At 39.2% G+C, this 22,849-nt stretch overlaps 1 protein-coding gene across 6 annotated transcripts in view; it reads left to right on the top strand.

The window, feature by feature from the left end:
• Positions 1 to 12,943: 12,943 nt before the first annotated feature.
• Positions 12,944 to 22,849, top strand: part of MICU3 (mitochondrial calcium uptake family member 3) — an 87,552-nt gene continuing 77,646 nt past the window's right edge. Inside the window, exon 1 of one of the 6 annotated variants that reach the window (XM_079908984.1) lies at positions 12,944 to 13,443. In XM_079908984.1, the coding sequence (XP_079765110.1) occupies positions 13,057 to 13,443 (387 nt within the window). In that variant the 5' untranslated portion in view covers positions 12,944 to 13,056. The remainder of the gene's footprint in view (positions 13,444 to 22,849) is intronic. The other 5 variants (XM_079908983.1, XM_079908985.1, XM_079908981.1 and 2 more) reach the window with 5 other exon arrangements.

The following is a 22,849-nucleotide window of genomic DNA, read 5'->3' on the forward strand; positions in this document are numbered from 1 at the left end:
TCCTCTATGAAATTGGGTTAAAGAATGTTGTATGTAACTTGCAGAACTATTGATATTATAGGAATTATATGGATAAATGCATATGAAAATCCGTTAGTTCTACAACATCTCAGTGATTATTTGAATGACGATAATCAGTATCTATTTTCCCTGTGTTTGGGGCAACTTAAAATTCCATGTTCTGCTCTAAGTTGCAAGAAAAGAAAGATGACTTATGGGATTTACACGTCATTGAATCTAATAGTGGCCTTATTTGGAGCACAGAAAAATGCTTCCTGCAATGAAAGTTTTAACTAACAGTACTTAGAGATGGGTCTGAAAGAAATATGCTTCTAAAACAAGTTCTTTTGGAAGTAGCCACAGCATCAGGCTGACTATACATCATTTATTTGTCTTTCATAAGGTCTTCTACCATCATCCGAATGTATCATAAAATTATAATGTGAAAGTACTTCATAGTTTTCATCACTTGGAAGAAATTTGCCAAGTTACCTCAACCAAACATCTTCATTTTACAAATGAGGAAGATGGCTCTCAGAGAAATGTCACCTAGTTGATAGAAAAATCATAATTTTAATTAAAATATTTCACATCCATTTCCAATGCTGTTCCCACCAAATAATGCTGCCAATACCCAAATAGTAATAAAAGCTGATTCTCTAGAGAAACTGAAGTATATACCTTTTAAAAAAACTGTGGTTCAAACTGATGTCATTGCTCATACACAATATTTTATTTGGTTACTCCCAGAATCAGCAACTGAATAGTGGATTTGGAAAAAGTTATGGTTGGTATTTTTTTCATTGCTTTATTGCCCCCTTACTATGAATGTATCTACAGATGCCACTAAACCTCTTTGTTTTTCATTTCTCCATTTTCAAAGTGAAGAAAGAGTATGTAAGTTAAACATGCTTCGTCCTACTGAAACATAAGGCCACACAAACACTAAAAGCATATTTTATTACAATAACTAAAAATTAAATCATCAATATTAAAATAAATTGCATTTTTGGAGGGCATAGAATTGCCATCTGATTTTTTTTAATGACACTCTTCCAAATATAAAAAAAATCTATAAAATTTAGGGAGTCAATAGATTTAAACACTTAATGAATTTGTTCATTGTCTATCCTTAGAATTAGTTAGAAATAAAACACACCATTACAAGAATGGTGATACAAGTGTTTAATCTTTCACAACATCAATAATATGGATGAATTATATTTCCTTTAAAAGTTAGACAATGAAAAAGTAATTTATTAAATTACCTTGAAATTTCGTGTCTTTTAAGCACCGTAATGTGATAAGAGTAACTAAAGCCTTCTTTACCCATTTTTCTCCCGTAATTAGAGGCCTGAGATAACTAGGCCTGTTGATGCGAACCGGAGCCCCAGGCAACACCTGCTCAGGAGGCCTTTCGCCAAGTGGTGCTGAAGGGAGAGGGATGCATCTTCACCCCCGGACCAGAGGGAAGACTGGTAAGGCACTGCTTACACTTTGGCACACAGTTTAGGAAGACATACCTATCTCTCCATAACAGTCACCCTGGAGTGAGAAAATAGTATACGGAGCAGACTAACGCATTTGTATGGCGAGGTGTGACTGGAACTGCTACCAGCTATGTGAGTGACATGTTGCGGTCGTCTGCAGCTTGCCCTGAAGGCAGGTTAGAGAGATAAGACAGACACCAGCTACATGATTGGATGTTAAGAACACAGTTCATAATAGTACAGTTATTGAAATACATCAAGTTTACAAATAGCCTGGCTTGAATGTTATCCTGAGGAGAAATACGATCATTAGTGCTGTCCTCATACTAGAACGTTATGCTCCATGCCGGCAGGGATCTTTGTCTGTTTCGTTCATGAGTGTATAACAAGTGCCTACAACAGTGCCTGGCATACTTTTTTTTTTTTTTTTTGCGGTATGCGGGCCTCTCACTGTTGCGGCCTCTCCCGTTGCGGAGCACAGGCTCCGGACGCGCAGGCTCAGCGGCCATGGCTCACGGGCCCAGCCCCTCCGCGGCATGTGGGATCTTCCCAGACCGGGGCACGAACCCGTGTCCCCTGCATCGGCAGGCGGACTCCCAACCACTGCGCCACCAGGGAAGCCCTGGCATACTTTTTATACTTGATAAATATCTGTTGGTTGATTGATAGACACTGTAAAACTTTTTCAGAAACCTGAAGTACTTGCTTTGATGTTTCAATTCATCTTTTCGTTTCCCCTAAGTCATAGAATGTTTATTCAAATATGTAAAATTTAATTTGACCTGTTTTTTTGTTTTTGATTTTGTTTTTTTGGCCTCGCTGTGCAGCATGCAGGATCTTATTTCCCCCACCAGGGATTGAACCCGTGCCCCCTGCAGTGGAAGCAGAGTCCTAACCATTGGACCGCCAAGGAATTCCCTAATTTGACTATTAGTAAACACATGCACACTAGTACAAATATCTTTCATCTTGAAAAATCACCCCTGGGCATAAAAGCCAACCTCTGAGAGAAAGGGCAGTCGGCCACAGGGGTACAGGGGCTGTGGGTCTCTCACGGGGTCAGCCACTAGGGGACAATGTAGGCGCATTTGCTGCCAGACCCTCGATAAGGCCAAAAGGGACCTTGATAGAGAGGAAGGAATTGTGCCAGATTTCACTTCTCCAACTTCTAGTCATGCTGTTGGTAAATTCCTCATGTGAGTCTCACCTCCAAAAATGAAAACAGAAAAACAGCACCATTATGAGGAGGTCCTTGGCAAAGAAAAAAAATCCAGGGAAAGTTGTGAAAATGTGAGTAATCTTGATGGGGAATAAAATGCAGCTTAGTAGATACTGTGGGGCTGTCAGGACACCACGGAAGTGCTGACGCTGAATATATTTGACTGAAGCTCTTCCTGCGAACAAGGCTATAAGCTTCTAGCTGGCAATGAAATTGTGCAATGAGTTCAAGGACAAGGAGCTGAGTCAAGCGGATGAAACAGCAAGGAACTGGATTCGGAGTAGACTGCTGTCACACAAAAACAATAGAAAGAACAGTTCTTCTTTGAGAATTGCATCGCCCATAAAACTGCAAGTACCAGGGCTTCCCTGGTGGCGCAGTGGTTGAGAGTCCGCCTGCCGATTCAGGGGACACGGGTTCGTGCCCCGGTCTGGGAAGATCCCACATGCCGCGGAGTGGCTGGGCCCGTGAGCCATGGCCGCTGAGCCTGCGCGTCCGGAGCCTGTGCTCCGCAATGGGAGAGGCCACACAGTAAGAGGCCCGTGTACCGCAAAAACAAAACAAAACAAAACAAAACTGCATGTACCAGATTATACAACAAAAAAGACACAATTGCAACAGTAAATAACCTTTATGTAGATTTTTTAAAATAAGAGGTGAAAGGTTCAGACAGCAGTCTTTTATGATTGACTTCAGTAAACGCAGACCCACTGTGAGTTCCTCAAAGTTATCAATATAATAAATTGTAAGTATCTCTAATGAGCTGTTACAATTGAAATGTATTTTTCAGGCCAATCATTTTAACCTAGTAGTTTCTTGACTTGGGTTTCTGAATTTTGAACAATTTAATTCATATCTTTAGTATCCCAAAGAATTTCTATTCATGTTAAATTTGCATGAATTCTAGGTAATTTTAGAAAAACAAATATTTGCCTTTCATTCAAAAAATACATAAGTTCTTACTATATAACAAGTACCGTCTGTGTTTGTTAAATGGCAAAACACATCTCCATCTTTCTGCCACTTACTGTCTAATTGGCTGATACAAACAAGTAGAGGAGAACGTGATAATGGTGGTGCTAAGATGGGGAAGTTCGAGGTATTTTGTCGAAAGCAGGTAGCAGGGTAGATTAAACCATCCTTGGAACAGGAGAAACATTTTGGAAAATTTGTATCTAAGCAGAGTCCTGTTAGGGAGGGAAAGCAGACAGAATTCAGACTAGGACATCCTCCTGGTAAGTTTCCTCCCCTAAAATACAGGTCTTGGATTAGATTATCTCCATGGCTCCATTCAACCTAACATTTTTATGATTCTCTATTCAAATATCAAGTCAAAATTTAATTGGAAAATAGAATTCAGTAACTTTGTTTTATAGACTGATTTTCACAAACCTATTTCTTCAAATTACTTAAATTCCTCATCCCTTAAAGCTAGAGATTTAAAGAAGGATGGTTCTAATTATGAGACTCAAATACTGATATTTTAGCAAAACAAATATGTAGATAAAGATATTTTATGTACATGAGGTTCCAACTTCTGAAGTTCTCAAACACAGCACAATATTTCTCTAGATGTATCTGCAAGCTCCCATTATTATGTAAATGCTACATAATTTATAATTTTTGACTCTAACATAATCCATTTATAGTATACATAAACTGTCTTTCAAAGTATCTTATTTTTTACTAATATCACATTTAAAATTCAACTAAATTTCAGTACAAAGCTGCAGAGTGGTATTACCACCTTTAAGACCTCTCTCTGGTTTCACATCTGTAACTGCCTGGTGGCCTCTTCCAGTTGGATGTTATAGCAGTCATACATAATTATCAGAGAAAGATTAGAAGGAAATTTAATTTTAATCTACAGAATGGAAATTTTAAAAAAAGGAACATTTATCCCATGTCCTGAAATCCATTTCTCATTTGTTTCCACTTTTAAGAGACTTAAGATGATGAATTACTCTGTTAGTTCAACTTTTAGCTCTTCCTCCTTTATTTGATTCATTATCAGTCTGAGAAAGCAGGTAGTTTGGATAATGACCTTGAGTTTCATATATGGGTTTCATCACTGTTTGATGTTCCTCTTTATTTAAAATTCATTTTAGGGATGAACTCTTCACAGGCACATAGGTGTTTAATAAGTAAGTCAATGTAATTATTATATTTAACCATAGCCAAGAGTACAATGATTAATTCTGGATATCATAGAACACAAGCCTCCATTACATAGATTTTGATCAAAGCATATGCCCTGAAACAAATGCTGCACACAATAAAATTCTAATCAAACATGGTTTCCTTGTATAACACTGGAAGGATTGAAGGAACAGACCTCCTTATTCTTGAATAATTTGTTCAAGGAGCCCCCGGCACCTGCATGATGATGTTAGAGAAACTCGTTTAGTGGTATTCTATAAAGTCTTGTCATCAAGTGAAAGGTTCACTTTACTTCCCTTGATGTGGTGGTCTGAGGTTTACAGGTTCCTGAACATAAGATTTGACATGATCCTGAAAAAATGGCAAACATTTTCAAAGCACAAGAGTTTTGATATGCTTCAGTTGCCAAGAAATTTATGAACACCCCTATTTTCAGACTTTTTGCTTTTAGATCAGTCTCTAGTGTTTGAGGCAAACCGATTCATTGTAACATAAAAAGATATTGCATAGTAACCAAAACCACTTTATTATTACTTTGGCTTAAAATGAACATCTTCCTGTGAACAAAACCCCTGAATTTTAAATGTAATAAATTCAAGTATTGTTTAGATGTATTATATTGTTATATTTTAAATTTGAAATAACATTTTAATCAAACCTAAAAATTAATATTAGCATAAAGCAAGACCTAATCACCTGGCAATATCAAATGAAGTTGGTCCCTATTGGGTGGCAGTTCTTGATGCAACACTTTTCAACTAGGTAGCTTCAGGCTCAGCTCTAGAATAGTCTCCGCCTGGTCCTGGTTAGTCACTTGCACCCATCTAGACCTGAGATGATTCCTTAACTCCAAGTCTTTGGAAAAACAAATATAATTAATTGGAAAGAATAAAAATAAAGGGAGAAGGTTGGGGGGGAAGGGATAGTTAGGGAGTTTGGGATTCACATGTACACACTGCTGTATTTAAAATGGATAATCAACAAGGACCAACTGTATAGCACAGGGAACTCTGCTCAACAATATATAACAACCTAAATGGGAAAATAATTTGAAAAAGAATAGATACATGTATATGTATAACTGAATCACTTTGCTGTACACCTGAAACTATCACAACATTTTTAATCAACTATACTCCAATATAAAATAGAAAGTTAGAAAAAAAAGAATAAAAAAATTCCATAGTAACATCTGCATGCAGGTTGATTGAAAATAATTAACGACCCCAAGAAGAGAGGGAAGGTTGTTAACCCTCTTCTTGACTAAAGGATGGGTAAATTCATTTTGCCATTTGTGGCTAAAGGCAGATCCTGATCTTTTTTGGCTTAGTTTTATGTCCTTCTTATTCTGTTTCCTTCTGGAATCAAACAGTGGTCTTCAAGAGCTCCCAAACTCTCTAAGGAATATGGTAATCTTTAAGTAGTCGTGTGGTGCAGCCTCCTTGCTCAAGCTCAGTAGAGCTGATTGTTAAATTTTCAGGCATTTAGTGAGCCAAGTTGTAAGAGACATTTTAAAAATTAAGTTATATAAATTTACAATTAGATAAATTATATTAAAATCAAAGGTAATAAGTACCAAAAACTCATCACTGCCCCAAGTTTTTTACTATTCCTGTCACCTCTTTTGTATGTGTATCGTGCAAATTTTATATAATGATGTGCTACTGTGAATCTTTTCACAACTCTGCAGTCAGTAATGTCATGTTGGTAGCTTGACATCAGCTGTGGTGGGAGTATATACACCATGGAAATCTGTAAACGCTACAAATCAGGACTCCCCTGTCTTCTACCCTAGAACCAGCTGTTAAACATTTACCAGCACACCGCCGGTGCCTGACCACCGAGCCTTCTAAGAGAAGCTATTCTTCGTATTTCCTAGAAACTGTTCCCATATGACTCCACCCCTTTCATCCCAGGCACAGCTGATTGGCCTTAGAGTAAGAAACGAACAAAGATAGGAAACATCTGTAGGCTAGACCAAGCCAATACTTTATCTTTAGGTTCTGACCTAAGACTCATAGACACTGATGGGATTAGCAGCCAAGTCATGTTCACACCAGTATGTTAGAATAAATGTCCTTGAACTCTTACTATGTGGGTCTCTAGAGCTAACCTGGTTACCATACTTTCTTAGATCTCATAGTACCACTGTTCCCGGATTTGATATGGCTTTTATCCATAAAATAACTCTTTTATTTGAGCTAATGCAATTTCTATTCTACTCCTTGCAAATTAATGTGTTCTAAGAAAAACTGTTTTGGGCTTCCCTGGTGGCACAGTGGTTGAGGGTCTGCCTGACAATGCAGGGGACACGGGTTCGAGCCCTGGTCTGGGAAAATCCCACATGCCGCGGAGCAACTAAGCCCGCGCACCACAGCTACTGAGCCTGCGCGTCTGGAGCCTGTGCTCCGCAACAAGAGAAGGCCGCGACAGTGAGAGGCCCGCGCACCGCGTTGAAGAGTGGCCCCTGCTCACCGCAACTAGAGAAAGCCCTCACACAGAAACAAAGTCCCAACACAGCCAAAAATAAATAAATAAATTCATTTAAAATATATATATATATCTTTAAAAAAACCTTTTAAATTCTTAGCTTCTGATTGCAATATAGAAACTACGTAGATATAGGGCAGAATATCGAGGCTAAAGCCCTGATTGTGTAACCCAGAGAAAAGTTTTAAATTCTTTTCCTCATCAGAAAAAATTAAAGATGTGTACATTTTCATGATTTTTAAGCCCTAAGATTCTACAGAGATGCTTCAGGCCTGGCTGTGGGTGTTTAAAGAGAGGCTTTAAGTGGACAGGATCTGGATCCCCTCCTGTTTTCAACTAGAGACACTCTGCTGTTGTTTACTGGGAATTCTGGACCTTGTCTGAAAATTCTGCTCAGCGCAGTGTTCTGGGTAACACATGCCAATCAGTTGGAGTTGGCAAGAAATGAGACTGGTTTGCCATCCCACTAAGTTTCTGCACATATGTACATGGACTTACCTTATGCTATGCTTGATTTCTCTAATGGTTCCCTCTTGGTGCTGAGCTTTCCATCTGTTCTGAAGGCTGCCCTTCTGTTTGATTATCTTCCCTTAAAGCAATTTCCCATCCAACACCTGACAGTCTGGGGTTAGAGCCAGAGACAAGGGTATATACTGGTTGCACTAGGTCTTACCACCAGATACCTACTGGGTCTGTCCATATGGACATTTCACAGGAGAAAGTGCTACAAGTCAAAGAAGATGAAACACTAGGTTGCTGCTTAAAATACCAAGTTCCTTTTGGTCTTTCCTTACTAAATAAGGAAAATAGCTAATGAGCAGCTTCTTAAGGATTTTCAGGTACTAGAAGACTTTTAAGATGCTCCCTCATTAAATCTCTTTAGGCTATATCAACATTATCTACCTTTTCTGTTAGTTTCCAACTCTTCAATCAATTTTTGCTCTTAGCTCTTTACAAGCTCTATACATTCCTTTTAAGTCACATAGTTCAGAACTGAGCAAGTTATAACACTACAGTAAATAACACATCATATAAGAACATTAGGAAGAAAATCTATTTTTTATTTTATATAAACTTTTAATTGAAGTATGACATGCATTAAAAAAATATACAAATTGTAAATGGATAGCTCTAGGAATTTCCAGAGTGAATACACTTGTTTAACCAGCACCCATATCAAGAAACAGAACATGAACAGAACTCTAGAACCCCCTTTTCCCACTTCTAGTCACTACCCTCGACCCAAAGAAACCACTATTATGATTTTTGACACCACATGTATATATGTGTATATATATATATATATATATATATATATATATAGTTTTTGAACATTATAAATAGAATAATACAATTCTTTTGTGTCTGCCTTCTTTGATCCACATGATTGCATGTAGTTGCATTTCAGTAATTTTCATTGCTATATAGCATTCAATTGTGTAGATATAACACAATTAAAAAAAAATCCAGGGTACTATTGATGAACTTATGAATACGTTCTAGTTTCTGGCCAGTTAAAAATATTTCTCTATATGTCTTTTGGTGTACATAGTATACATTTCTGTTGAGTATTTCACCTAGGATTGAAATTGATGGGTCATAGGGCATGCATATGCTAAACTCTAGTAGTGATTGCCAACAGTTTTATAAAGATGATATTGTTTTGTAACCCAAATATCATGCTTGCATAATAGATGATCAATATATTATTACTCTGAGGCTATTCTTCCCCAGAAGACGGCTTCTGATGGGCATGGAAACTTTAATCGCTATCAGGCATGAAAACAGAATATGACAATTGAGAAAGGGCTCACATGTTTCAGGCAGGCGGCTTTGCTGTTCCTTGTTTCCCAAATACATAGGAAAAGAGGTCCTGGCTACCAAATGGAGGGTAAAGGCAATAACAAGAATTGAACAGTGAGACACTGTCAGCAAAGACCCTGGAAATTATATAAAATCAGAAATTATAGAAATCAGATTGGACAGATGTAATGGTCAGAGCGAGGTTATCACTGGTCTTGAAGTTAGATAGTTAAATGTGTACAACTGGCAGCTTGGTGGTGTCACCAGTGAGATATGTAAGAATGAATGGAAGGTATCAAGGTCAAATCACTGACCTTTGTCCATGGAGCATGCTGGAATTTGTCAGAGCACAAAAAGAACCAGATGGAAGTGTATTGTTTTAAGGCTCTAAATGTAGCAGGATTATGCCTCTTATTACTATGTAAGAGGATGGCTTCAAATCACAAAATTTGTTTCTGAAACAGCCCTTGTCCGTGACAGCAACTTTTTCTTGCCAACATCTTGCCTGCTCATTTTGCCCTTCCCTTTGCATTAATTGCCTTTTAGGATGTGTTGCTTACTTTATGAACTTCTTTAGCATCAGATGAGCTACTTTATTTCCTTGTCTCCCGATTCCCATTCCCATCTTGCCTCTCCCCCTCCCCCTCATTACAATAATAAATTCCCTTCTTCATTTAATAAGCATTTGTTGAAGTCCTACTATGTGCCAGCACTTGAGCCAAATAGATGATCTGGCTTCATGAAGCTTAGAAGAATTTGCTTTGACTAAGGGAAGAGGGCAGAGTGCAAACCATTGTCAACTTGTCGCTGGGAGTGGGAGCTAGTCAAAATAGAAAATGATCTGTTTTCTCAGCGCCTTCGATGAATTGGTGTCCATGGCTCTGGATGCTAGGGAATAAAGTTCCAGACTCCTAGTGGCTGGCACTCTGAAGACAAAAGACCAAGAAAAGGCTGCAACCCCACAGAACACAGCTTTCCCATCACTCTCTCTTTTGATTTTGCCAATTGTCCCCCAAGGAAAACAGCACTGAAGATGGGAACAACTTTCCCAAGAGAGAAGTGGTTTGCTGCAGCCTTACTCTTTGGCCGGTAGCCTCCCTCTGTCAGAATTGAGTAGACCTGCGGGTGGGGAGGTTCATGTGCCCTGATGTAGGTCCTCAGAGATAATTTCTCCTCTTCCAACTAGTCAAGATTCTGGTGCTCAGAGTGAGTACAACTAGATAAGCAGGATTTTTTTTAATAGAAGTTTTGTTAAACAGGACATTTGTGCCTAGGCATGACACATATTACACTTAAATTTCACATTTTCAAAATTTAAAAGTCACTCATTTATTTGCAATTTTAAAAGTATTAAAAGGTTAAAATAATTAGGTCATGGGGTGGAATTTTAATTGGAAAGAATAAAGCAATTGTAGGACAATTATGTGTTTTGAGAAGGAAAATGACATGTGAAAAATGCTATGAAGGAAGTATCTATATTCGCTTTACTAATATGCTTGGAGCATTTTGGTTAATTAGGATCATGGGTTCAGAAGGTGATCACCTATTCAATTCCATTATTTTGTAGGAAACTGTGGCCTCCAAAGCATTATAGGTTATGCAGTTAAGATGTAGCAAAATCAAGAGTCCAGATTTGCCTTCTACTTGATCACTCCACTGATAGTTATGCTTTCCTGAAAAACTGTCTGGCTTAATTCCTACCGTTGTAAATATTTTTAAATGCTTTAGAGCATTTCTTTTTACTTAGACCATAGTGAACATAAGTCAAATTTTTTTTGAAGGTGTAGGCTCTCACTGTATATTAGGGACATTTTTTGGATATTATTAATAGTAGAATTGAAATAAAAGATGAAAGAAATTAGGCTAAATCTATATTGATCTAACATTATTACCTGTAATTTCAAAAATTTTTCCAAATTCTTAATATCACTTTTTTTTAAAAATAATTTTTCCCTTTGAAAATTAAACTCAAAATGTACAGGTAATAAAGGAATCGAGTTATTTTCATGTAGCTATAGTTACAGAGCATCAGAAGTGAGATGAAAATAATAACTATTCTTAAGGAAATTTAGCTTTTAGAAGAGAGGTACTGAGGAAAGTTAGAATAACTTCTGCATGTAGAGAGACCTTTTATCCAAAGCTTTCTGAGTACTTGGCGAACCTAAACCCAGCACCTCTCATGGCAGAAGTTGGTTTCTAGCCAAAGAAATGGCTTGCAGGAGCTACATTAAATTTTTTTTTAAACTGGAGAGAAATTATACAGATAGATATGTGAAATCATCTTAGATGGATAATTTCTGTCATTTTCCTTAATTGTAATACCTTATTGTATTACCTCCCTAATTCTTTTTAAGCTACTTGGCTTTTAACATGTAGCTAATAAAAATTCATCAGTCTGTCCAAGAATTCTGCTATTAGGCCATGTCGGAAATTTATGAGAAAATCCGGAAATTGTATTCAGCTTGAAGTAAACAGTGCCAGAAGAAGAACTGTGTTGTAGATCCAGAGAATAAATGCTTCTGTGGGAATTTTCCAGAATTCAGAGAAGACAGAAATTGAAGGAATCTTGGTGATAAAACAAAGAGCCACCACTGAGTCTTCCTTGAGGTACTGGTTATATAAAACCAACAGGCTGAAAGTAAAAGAAATACAGAGATGGCATCTTAAAATAGACACATTTTGTTCATGTTATAGAGGCTTTTTCTGTTTATCACTTTTAGTGGCTTTAAGACAGGAAAATTCCATTAGCCTATATTAAAACAAGATGTAACTGAGGTGTATCTGATAGATTACTTATAGGCAAGGGGTTAGTGAGGAGTGGCAATAGCAGGACCTGGGCCAGAAAATCTCATTTTGTTTGCCTCTGAAAGCCCTCAGTTTTCGTAAGACTTGCCAGGATCTAATCCCCTTGTGACCACAGCCCATTTGAGACTAATAAATTTACTTGTGCACATCCCTAGACCCAGACTATTTTAAGGGCTCCTGGAAACATTCCAGAATATAAAGACCAAAGCTAGGTAACTAAGTTACCAAAACTGGGTTCAGGGGCAGGAAACTGATAAGAATGTCATAAACACTTTCTCATAAAGTGTAGCACACAAACAAGTATAGGAATAACAAAAATAAAAAATGGCACAATACACGTACCGATTATTTATATCAACAACTTCCCCCCAAAAGTAAGACAGTTCTGTTTTATTGAATTAAGTCACGCCACTGGTATGGTAATGTTTTTTAAACATATTAATGGTAACTAAAAAACAGCATTAGCCTTCCCCCATCAAAAGACCAGAAGCTGTCATGTAGTCAAAAAAAATCCTTTTACTTAATTTGCTATTTTTATGACTCGAGCCAAATTTTTATATCTCATTTTTGTTGTACACCTGAAGATAGCGTTCCAAATTATTCCCGACCTCGTATCAGAAGATCAGGATACCGTTAGGGGATGTGACTTCCTTAGAGGGGCATTACCGATGATTCGAGACCCACCCAGAAAAGCAGAGGCGAAGGGTCACGTTAGCGGAGGGGTGCCCAACACCCCCGCCCCCGAGGGCTCGGTTCAGCTCCGCCGACCTGGCTGTCGCCTGCGGTGTTGGGTTCTCGCGCAGTCAGGTGTCGTCCGGGGAAGGCGCAGTTATTTATGACCGCGGGGTTGGGCTGGGAACGCGGGGCCGAGGAGCAGCCGGTTGCGCCCCCTCCTCCCCAGGCTCTCCCCAGCCAGAGACCCCCGGTTCCCCAGGTGAAGGCCGCCCGGTGGGGACCCCAGGCCGCGCAATCGTAGGAGTCGCTCTCGGACAGCAGCGAACCTCAGCGAACCAACTTCTCGCGAGGTTTCGGGTGCCGCTCCACTGCCTCGTCCGCCTCCTCCTAGCTCCGGTGCGGGCAGCTCCCGCGATGGCTGCGTTGCGGAGGCTTCTGCGGCCGCCGCCTCGGCTTCCGCCTCCGCCCTCGCCTCCCCATCCCTTCTCTGGGCCGTGCGGGCGGTCTGCGGGCATAGCTCCGGGCTCTCCCGGCCGGCCCTTCTGTCGGGAGGAGGAGGAGGGGGCTGTGGCTGAGGCGGCTTGGAGGCGGCGGCGGCGCTGGGGGGAGCTGAGCATAGCGGCCGCGGCCGGCGGGGGTCTGGTCGGCCTGGTGTGCTACCAGCTGTATGGGGACCCCAGGGCCGACTCCGCGCGGGCGCCGGCCCCCTGGCTCGCCTCCAAGAGCGCGGCCGCAGAGCCGGAGGAACCGCCCCGCGGCCGGGGGCTGCTTCCCATCCCGGTCGCCGCTGCCAAGGAGACGGTATGTGCGTGAGCACCTGCGCGCGCCCGGCCGGCCCGCAGGTGACTCTCGGGGTTAGGACCGCCAGGTACTACACCTGAGCGTTGGGAGGGACGGTGTGACAGCCGTGCAGGGCGCGCATGAGACCGGACGTTGGGGGTTGTCGCAGTGTGACTCTGCGGCTACAGATCGGGACGTCCTGTGAGCGAGACCGAAATCTAATAGGCCAGGCAGCCCCGGGTCTGTTCACCCAGGTGTTGGGAAGACGTGCATGATGCATCACGTCAGGATCTTAAAGGTTGCTGCAGTCATCACCTATCTACCAAAACCCAAACCCACGACAAAATAAAACCAAAAAGCGACGCAGAAGAAGTCAAAGGCATGACAGGCAGAAAGTGGAGGGCCGCATATGTGAGAGAAAGGACACCCAGGCAGGGCCATGCAACAGCAAATGATGGAGGAGGTCCAGTGCAGTAGGAGCGCACTGAAGGAGGGTCTGAGGTCCCAGAAGCCTCGACATTATTGTATGGAAGTTTATTAGTCCCAAGGAAGGAAATGCCAAAACTGTATAGCCTCCTTATCATAGGTCAGAAAGAATGAAGATGTCACCAGATTGGAAAAGAAAAAAAAATTATTCAAAAAGGGTATATTTCTCTAATTTTTCCCCCCACTAAAGCCAGATATTAAGTAGGGACAGTGAGACGATGGAAAGTAGGGAACTGAATGAAGCTAACTCCTGCAGAGGAATTTCAGATGACAATGTTCAAGTCTCATTATGTAGTTGATAATATAAGGTAAAGGTGAGTGTAAGGCAAGAGTGAGTGAAGGGGCATGAAGTTTTTGTCTTATCAGTATATTTAATAGTCATGTATGACTAGGAAATCATCTAGGGAAATTTTTCTTGCAAGACAAGAAGAGTGTGAGGGGCTTAGATGACAGTACTTTGGAAAAGAGGTAGCTATTCTGTTTCTAACTTTAATGAGATTTATATACCCTTTATTCTTTGCCCAAATACGCAGTGGTGATCTGATGTAAGTGCATCAGTTCTTTTGGAGATTTTTGTTCTATTTAGGGCAGGGAATCTATTTTATCGACCTTCTAGCAGCAAATCACACATACATAGCATAAAGTATTTTTATACAATGAATACTTAAAATACTAGCAAATACCCTCAACCTTCATCCCCCAACCACACACACACACACACACACACACACACACACACACACACACACACACACACACACACACACACACACACACATTAAGCTTGTGTCCTGATTGACCAAGTCAGAACTTTTAATCAACCATAGTTATCTGGGAACAGATTAGGATGGTAGTGAACGTTCAAATGGTATTTTCTTTTCTTCTTTTTTAAAATTAATTTTACTTTTAAAGTTGAGGGACAGTATCATGCAGTTTTTGAAAGACCATGCTCAGAAAGCTAGGACTCTGGCTCTACCACTTCCTAGATGTATCATTACTTAATCTCTCAATGCCTGTTTCCTCATCTGTAAATGAGGTTAATAGTGTCTTCCTCATAGCTTTATGAAGGTTAAATGAGTTAATATATTTAAAGGAGTTTGAATGGCACCCCTAGCAGGTAGTGAGCATTCAGTAAATTGGTTTTATTTTATTCATTTGTTTACCTATTTATTGTCTATTATTTATTTACTTACATTATTATTGCTTGGTGTTTATAAACATTGCTGTACATTGTTTTAAAAGTCAAATAATACTGAAATCATGTCTTACCCTTGCCAAGTCTCCAGTAGTACATCCTGATCATTATTCATTTTTGTATTTTACCTTTTCCCCCCCTGAAAACTTTTATAATCTTCTTTTTATCCCTGGCGTTTGAAAACTTCACAATAAGGAGCTTTGGTGTGGGCATTTTTTCATTTATTGTGCCTTATACTTGAGGGTCCTTTCAATATGGAGATTCACGTCTGAAAGTTCTCTATACTTTTCTTGTATTATTTCTTGGACAGTTTCTTCTCTATTTTCTTTTTTTGGAATCTCTATTAGTCCGAAGTTACACCTCCTGACAGATCCTAATTTAATTCAAATTTTAATCTTTCTTAAATTCTAACTTTTTAATCTTTTTGTTTGTTTTTATGAGAGATATCCTTGACTTTATCTTCCAGTCTTCCTATTAAATATTTTATTTCAGCTATCCTAATTTTTTAATTCAAAGAACTATTTTTGTGTTCTCTGATGTTCATGTGTTCATTGTATTTTGTTTTATGGCTGCTAAATTTCTCTTTTTATTATAAGGGTATTAATTATAGGGTTTTTAAAAATTGTCTTCTACCCCATGTATTGTGTGGTTTCTTCCAGGTTTTTGTTTTTGTTTTTAAATTCCTGTTTGATTTTCTAAGCTCTCACTTTCATTTTGGAGGTTTTCCTCACTTATCTGTGGTTGTTACCTATCTGTATTTGAGAGCCACTCAGAAGCTCTTCGTACATGGGCATGATTTTTCATTTGGGCTTTTCATTAGAGTGGCATCCAAATGTCAGTATTTTATAAGTCTTTTTCTCTGGTGTCATTGCACTTCTTCAAAGAATAGGTGAGGTGGGAGGAACAGTAATATTCTGGGTTCAGGCACAAGTGCACATATGTGTGAGAGCATATATGCTGGGGGAGTGTCCAGTGATGGACTTACGTATTGTTCTCTAACCCTCTCTTTTCATCCCCACCACTTACTCTCCCTCCACAGTAACTGTGTTCCCTGGGTCTTATCTTTTTTGAGGTCTGTGCTGAAAATCAGCTAACTTCCACTTGGTCTCCTCCTCCACAGTACCCAGGTAGTGTGTCTGCTCCCCTAGGTCAATTATCACTCCTCCAGCTCTTCAATTTTATAAAAATTTGATGAGTTCTCTTGAGTGTTTTAGTCTCCTCTCCTTTTTTCTTTTTTAGTTCTCGTATGTTTACACCTTTTGAAAGATTCATTTACTGGGATTTTAATGTGGTTAGGGGAGGAAGGGGTTCAAAGAAACTCATGAGGTCAATCTGCCATTTGTCAGAAATATTTTAAACCTGTGTTGCCTCCTCATTTATTATGCTTATTTGATTTCCCTGAAGTGGTAGCAGTGATTCCTTTTGATGTTTCAAACTATAGCTAAGAACCTTTGATTTATAAAGCCTCTTTTAAGCTGCATTTTATACTGAACATAAACCTAGCATATAAATTAACCTGTACGTGTTGTGAGAATAATATAACTGATGGAAATGAACAGCAGTAACCTACAGACATGCAGTTCTGTTACCGTAGCCTTGAAGATTTTTGTTTTAAAGGCATTGCCTCTGAACTTCCTCCAGAAGGCCTTCCCTGACTCTATAGATTTGTTAAAATACCCCTGCTTATCCTGTAGCCCCAGATGGTGACTTTTTGCAATTATTTGTTCATTGTCTTCTCTTCTTAGTCTTTTAAGCAGTGGCATTGTGTTTGTCTTGATCACATTTATGTCTTCATTGCCTGCTATGGAGCCTAGCCCTGGTAGGCACATAATAAATACTTGTCAAATGAATAAGCCCATGCTAAATATTTACATGGGACATAACACATTGAAAAGGCACAACCACATTCTGTGAGAGTTAACAGTTTCATATTTTGTTCAGCTAAAGTAGTTATTTATAGCATTAGAAATGGGAAGACATCAGTCAAGGTCAAAATTCCATGCTTCAGGAGACCAAATCATGTGACATTGTATTTATTTTAATTGTGCAAGTTTGGCTTGCCAAAATTTTTTCAGTAAATGTGGCCTTGAACTTTATTAATGTTATAGAGAGATGTTGACAAGATTCTGTTAAGAACCCTACAGTTTTAACCTTAAAGCATTATTGTTATTAGAGAAAAAATTTGGGTTCTAGAACTGCCTTTCTGGTTCAGGTTCAAAAATTTTTAAAGCTACTAGATTGATTAACATACTTTAATCCAGTATTTTACCTATTATATGTAATGCATGATCTATTCTATGGTTTGATCATCTTAAGACTTTAATCAGTTTAGTTTTACTCTCAAGTGAAAAAGAGAGCAATACTTTTTATCTCTTTTGTATATTTCTATAATAATTGCCAATAATTATGCATTGTTTCTTTCACTGTATACCTTTTCTAACCTCTTTTTAAGGCAGCACGTTTTGAGACTTGAGGTAATGCTCATTCTTTCCCAGAATATTGAAGAATTTGCCAGATGTGTAAATGTAGAAGAGTCTTATGAGGGGAGTCACACAGTTGTGAAATTGGAGACAGGTTAATTCTGTGTAGAATAACCTTGTTGTATAGGAAGCTAAATTAGGTGATCCCCTCTTTTGGTTTCCTGGTAGAATCTGGTAGATTTATTTGTCACAGGCTGGCCAGGTAAGATGTTGTTGCCTCTTAGGTGAGAATGTTAGAGAGTATGGTTCTCCATATTCTTTAATTTAAAAAATACATGTCAAGCAGTTTTTTTTGTTTTGTTTTGTTTTTTGCCACGCCATGTGGCTTGTGGGATCTTAGTTCCCTGACCAGGGATTGAACCCAGGCCCTCGGCAGTGAGAGCACGGAGTCCTAACCACTGAACCACCAGGGAATTCCCACGTCAAGCAGTTTTTAACAATAATATTTCTTTAGACAAGAGATAGTTATGGCTTTACTAGGAAAATGGCAGTGAAGCACTTGGAAGTTGCTGGACTGGAGAGAGATTCTGGAGGTAGGATCAACGGGATTGGTAGTTGATTGGATTTTAGGGATGAGGGAGATGGAAGAGTCTAGGATGATATTCAGGTTTTTGTCTTGGGTGGGTTGTGCAGTAATTCACTGAGACCAGGTCTTCAGGAACAAACAAACAAACAAACAAACAAACAAACAGGTTAGGGGTAGTGGACATGGATGATGAGTTTTTAACTTGCACAGTGGATCAAGGTATCTTTGGACAGCTGAAGGGAAGTTTCCAGCTGGATACACAGGTCAGAAGCTCAGGAGAGAGATCTATATTATACATACAGATTTGGGAATCATCAAGTGTTAAAAGTCGTAAGAATGGATGATGTTGTTCAGAATATGTAGAACAAGAGAAAAGCACTTAAGGAGAGAGCCCTGGTGAGCATCAGCGTTTTAAAAGACTGACAGAGAAATGGAACTCTGCAAAAAGCTGAGATCCAGACAGAATAAAGAAAGCCAGGAGAGTTGTGGAAGCCAACAAAAGACTGCACTTCAAATAAGAGTTATTCAGTTAGAGTGAACGCTACGAGAGGAGGTCAGCTAAGACGAGTAATGGGAAGTGTTCAACGGTTTTAGCAACGAGGAGGTCATGGGTGATCTTGGTGAGATCTTGAAGGTGAAAAGCACATTATAGTTGGCTAAGGTGAGAGTAAAGGTAAAGAAAAGCTGAGGTGGGCAAGGTGAAGCAAGTGTTGACAACTCTTTCATGAACTTGGCCATGAAGAGAAAAAGAGGGCAGTAGCTCAAAGGACTACTATTGTGGAATTGATTTTTTTCTTAATGAAAGACCCTTGAATATAATTTAATTGCTGATGGAAAGAAGAGGAACACTAAACCCACAGGAAATAGAGGATAATTGACTTGCCAAGGACCAAGGTGGAGATGGGAGCTGAAAGTTAAAGCACAGGGAAGAGTTTAATCTTGTATAATAGGACATGCCATTTCCGGTGTGACAGGAGCAAGGGCTGGGAGGAGGCAGAGAGCATACATGTTTAGTGGGAAGCAGTCGAAGGAGTTCATGCCTGATGGCTTTTATTTTCTCTATGCAACAGAAGATGATGTCATCTTCTGGGAGCAAGATGGTAGAAATTTGTGGAGTCACCGTGACAGAGATTTGGGGGAGAGTAGAGGATCGACATAGCCACTTAAAAAAACATAGAAAACCATGAAACCTTTTAATTTGCTCATGTTTAGTATTTGCAAGTTTAAATGTGAGTTTTTAAATGATAAAATGAGATTTTAACTTGCTTATGAAATGTAGAAGTTTTTCAATGAATATTTTTACCTGGTCACAACTTTTGCTGTTCTAATTCTTGTTTATGTTATCTCTTTTTTTGAGATGTATAAATGCTAGTAATATCATTTAACTAGTACTTTTTTACCCATGATGTAATGTTTAACTTACCTAGGAAAGGCACCTAACTTATAGTACACTCCAAATTTTATTCTTTTTGTTTAAACTTGATGGGCAAGTTTAAACTGGACAGTACTAATTCTCACTAATTCTGATTTCCTGTAAGTATGTGCCAAACACTGAGAATTTGAGCAAGTTTATTCTGTGTAGTGTAAACACACCCATGCTGGAGAAAAATGTGTTTTAAAAAATTGAACAAGTTTTATTTATGGCATTATGTAGCATTAAAGAAAACACCTAGTCATTTGTATACTAAGTAGGATTTTCTAGACATATTGTTTTCTTCACCTTCCTCTTTAAGTAGCCCTTTACTCCTTTATCCTTTGATGTATTACTAGATTATATAAGCTAAGCAAAATATGGAACTTTAGTGCTATACCATTTAATTGACTGGCATAGTGTTTGCTCATTACAGAATTATTTTTCCAAATTGGAAAAGTAGACTCCATCTACTTTTTGGGTTTTTTTTTTCCCATTCACTAGTTTGCCTTTTAACAATTTTAATACTCAACTCCATCTCTGGAATTTAGAATACAGAAAGTATATATAAAGGAATTTCAAATAATTCCATTTTTTTTTCCTGCTTTCTGATAAGGATGATATCTATCCAGTTGACACTCTAAGTATCGACTAGGTGAGAGATTTGGATTTTCCATTTCCCTGGAAGGAATATAATGGATTGTTCAAATTGCTTGCAGCAATTCAGAGTGAACACTTCCTAACCAGCCTCACATCGAGTCAGAAGGGCTCTTACAGGTTAGGTCCAATTTAAGCTAGCTCCAACCTGTTGAAATTGGTTCTATTCAGATAGGATCATCTAAACTTCTTCCCACCACTTTAACTTTATTCTTACTGATCTAAGGTGGAATGTGGTTTGTAATTCTCCATATACATACAAGCACATTCACTCTTGTCCCCAGGAGATTAAGAAAGCTTTTGAGACATTACTGTCATCAAGCTCAATGATGGAGTCCTAAGGACAGTAATAGAAAGCTTTTGGACTAAGGTTTGTGGTGATAGGAGATCAGTGTGACTCGAACTTTACCTCCTTTCTGCATTCGATCTTTGTTGTCATGTGGCTTCCTCCAGACTGCTTGATATCCAAATAAATGTGTCACATCAGGATTTTATGTCCTCCTAGTAAAGAATACAGTCTTCGTAACCCTTTGGTCTAGTACTGTGCAGCTGTGCTATCACATATGCCTGTCATGCTCTCCTCTGATCTGCTAGCCCCGGTGATTACCTGATCACCGTAAAAGGTCAGGTAGGAGTGTTGATTCAAGTCTTTTATAACACAGACTTAATCGAAGTCAAGACATCCTATTTGGGGAGCAACGTTAAAAGTCTGTATTTCATACTTTGATCTAATATTCTAAATTTTATTACTCAAAAGTACAAAAGTGCTATTGTGAACTAAGTATTTAATTATCAAAAATATTACACCTATACATCACCAAATAATTAAATCTAAAACTTATCCTGAATCACTATAGTAGTTATTTAAAATTTTTTATAAAACTGTAGGCAAGGAGACAAACTTCTCAAGATTCCTGCCATTTGCTGGCAAATTATAGGAGAATAGCACTTGGTGTCTTTGGTCTTCTACCCACACCCCTCATCTAACAGAATTTGGAACATGGCTAAAGCCATAGATGAGGTTGAACATTGATCTTCAGTAGAATAGTGAAAACTGGGAGGATATGGAAAAGTGAACCAGAGTGGGATTATCAAAGTGTCAGGTTTATAAGGGCAGAAGTTGGGTTGTAGGCGTGTATTGTTTGATTAAAGGCTGATAGAGAAGTTCTAGAAACATGTCTTTTCTATATTTTGGTGATATGTTTCATTCAGGACTTTCCTCCGATTCTCTTAGAATCTTACAGAGAAAGTGGCATTCTTAAATGTACTATATAATTCCAGTGTCTGCTGCTGTGCTTTCTTAATTGTAGGCGAGTACAGTGGCTCCCTGGGAAGTTTAATTCCTTTGGAAAAACAAGGTACTGGGGAACAGATGGGTCAGTTACCTAACTTAGAAAAAGTGGTGGAGACGCTGTGGTGTGACTACTGATTCACTCACAGCACCACATCCTAGTCCAAAGCAATTTGATCTTCACACAGTGTTTAGCTTCTGCGTGGGAAAATACAGATCTTCCTCCCTTGCCTTTCCCTCATGTCCTCCCTCTACAGTGATCTCTGCCCATTGCTGCTTATGATTGCCCTCTACAGCAGCTTTAAACTCAGGGATGAAAGTGATTATGGAAATAACACAGGCTGAAATAAGTAAAAGCAAAGTGCAATGAGGAGCAGTTGGCTTGGGGTCAGGAGAAATAAGTCAAAATGATGACTTTGCCTTTACTCACCTGTGCCCTGTATAGCTGAGTCAGCAACCTTTAAGCTGGCTTTTCAGGAAGTCTCAAAAAACACTTTTATTTACATTTACTGGCCCAAACTTAGTCAAACGGCCCTATCTAGTTGCAACAAAGCTTGAAGAATGTGACCTTATTCTGTGTGCTATTGGGCCTAGCTAAACATCAGAGTTCTCTTTCTAAGGAAAAACGAGAGAATGAGCAATAGGTATATGTCGGTCTTTGTTAGTTGTGAAGTATATTCTGTTGGGAGAATGGCTTTTAAGTGAAATGAAAATGCTCGTAGATAAATTATGGGATGCTCATTTAATAAAATAAATGGTTTAGACTTCTGGTTTTATCCATACAGCATGCTGCATAATCTGTCCTAAAAATATTTGAAACATCTTTTTACATGCCATGCCATGCTTTTAAGAAATTAAAGGAAATTGCCTGCTGCAGGAATAAAGAGGAAACTAATAACTAGAACAGTGTGACCTGTGGCTTAAGTGGGGAGCAATGAGTCATTATTCATGGAATTCTAGGGATGTGGATTTTAATGCCTATGTGGGGACAAGACCTTGGGAAGTTGGAACTGAGGCACCACCTCCCTAAAGCCAGAGCCCTCATCAACAGAACGGACTAGAAGAAAACCATCCCTGGTCCTGCCAGTACAAGTTGATGACAGGGAGGCCTGACAATGTCTGTATGGGCTCTAAGTGGAAAAAAGGACTCTCCTGGGCTTCCCTGGTGGTGCAGTGATTAAGAGTCCACCTGCCTATGCAGGGGACACGGGTTCATGCCCCGGTCCGGGAAGATCCCACATGCCGCGGAGCGGCTGGGCCCGTGAGCCATGGCTGCTGAGCCTGCGCATCTGGAGCCTGTGCTCCGCAACGGGAGAGGCCACAACAGTGAGAGGCCCGCGTACCGCAAAAAAAAAAAAAAAAAAAAAAAGGACTCTCCTGA

Source organism: Stenella coeruleoalba, assembly GCF_951394435.1.
Source record: "Stenella coeruleoalba genome assembly, chromosome: 21".
Taxonomy (NCBI): domain Eukaryota; kingdom Metazoa; phylum Chordata; class Mammalia; order Artiodactyla; family Delphinidae; genus Stenella; species Stenella coeruleoalba.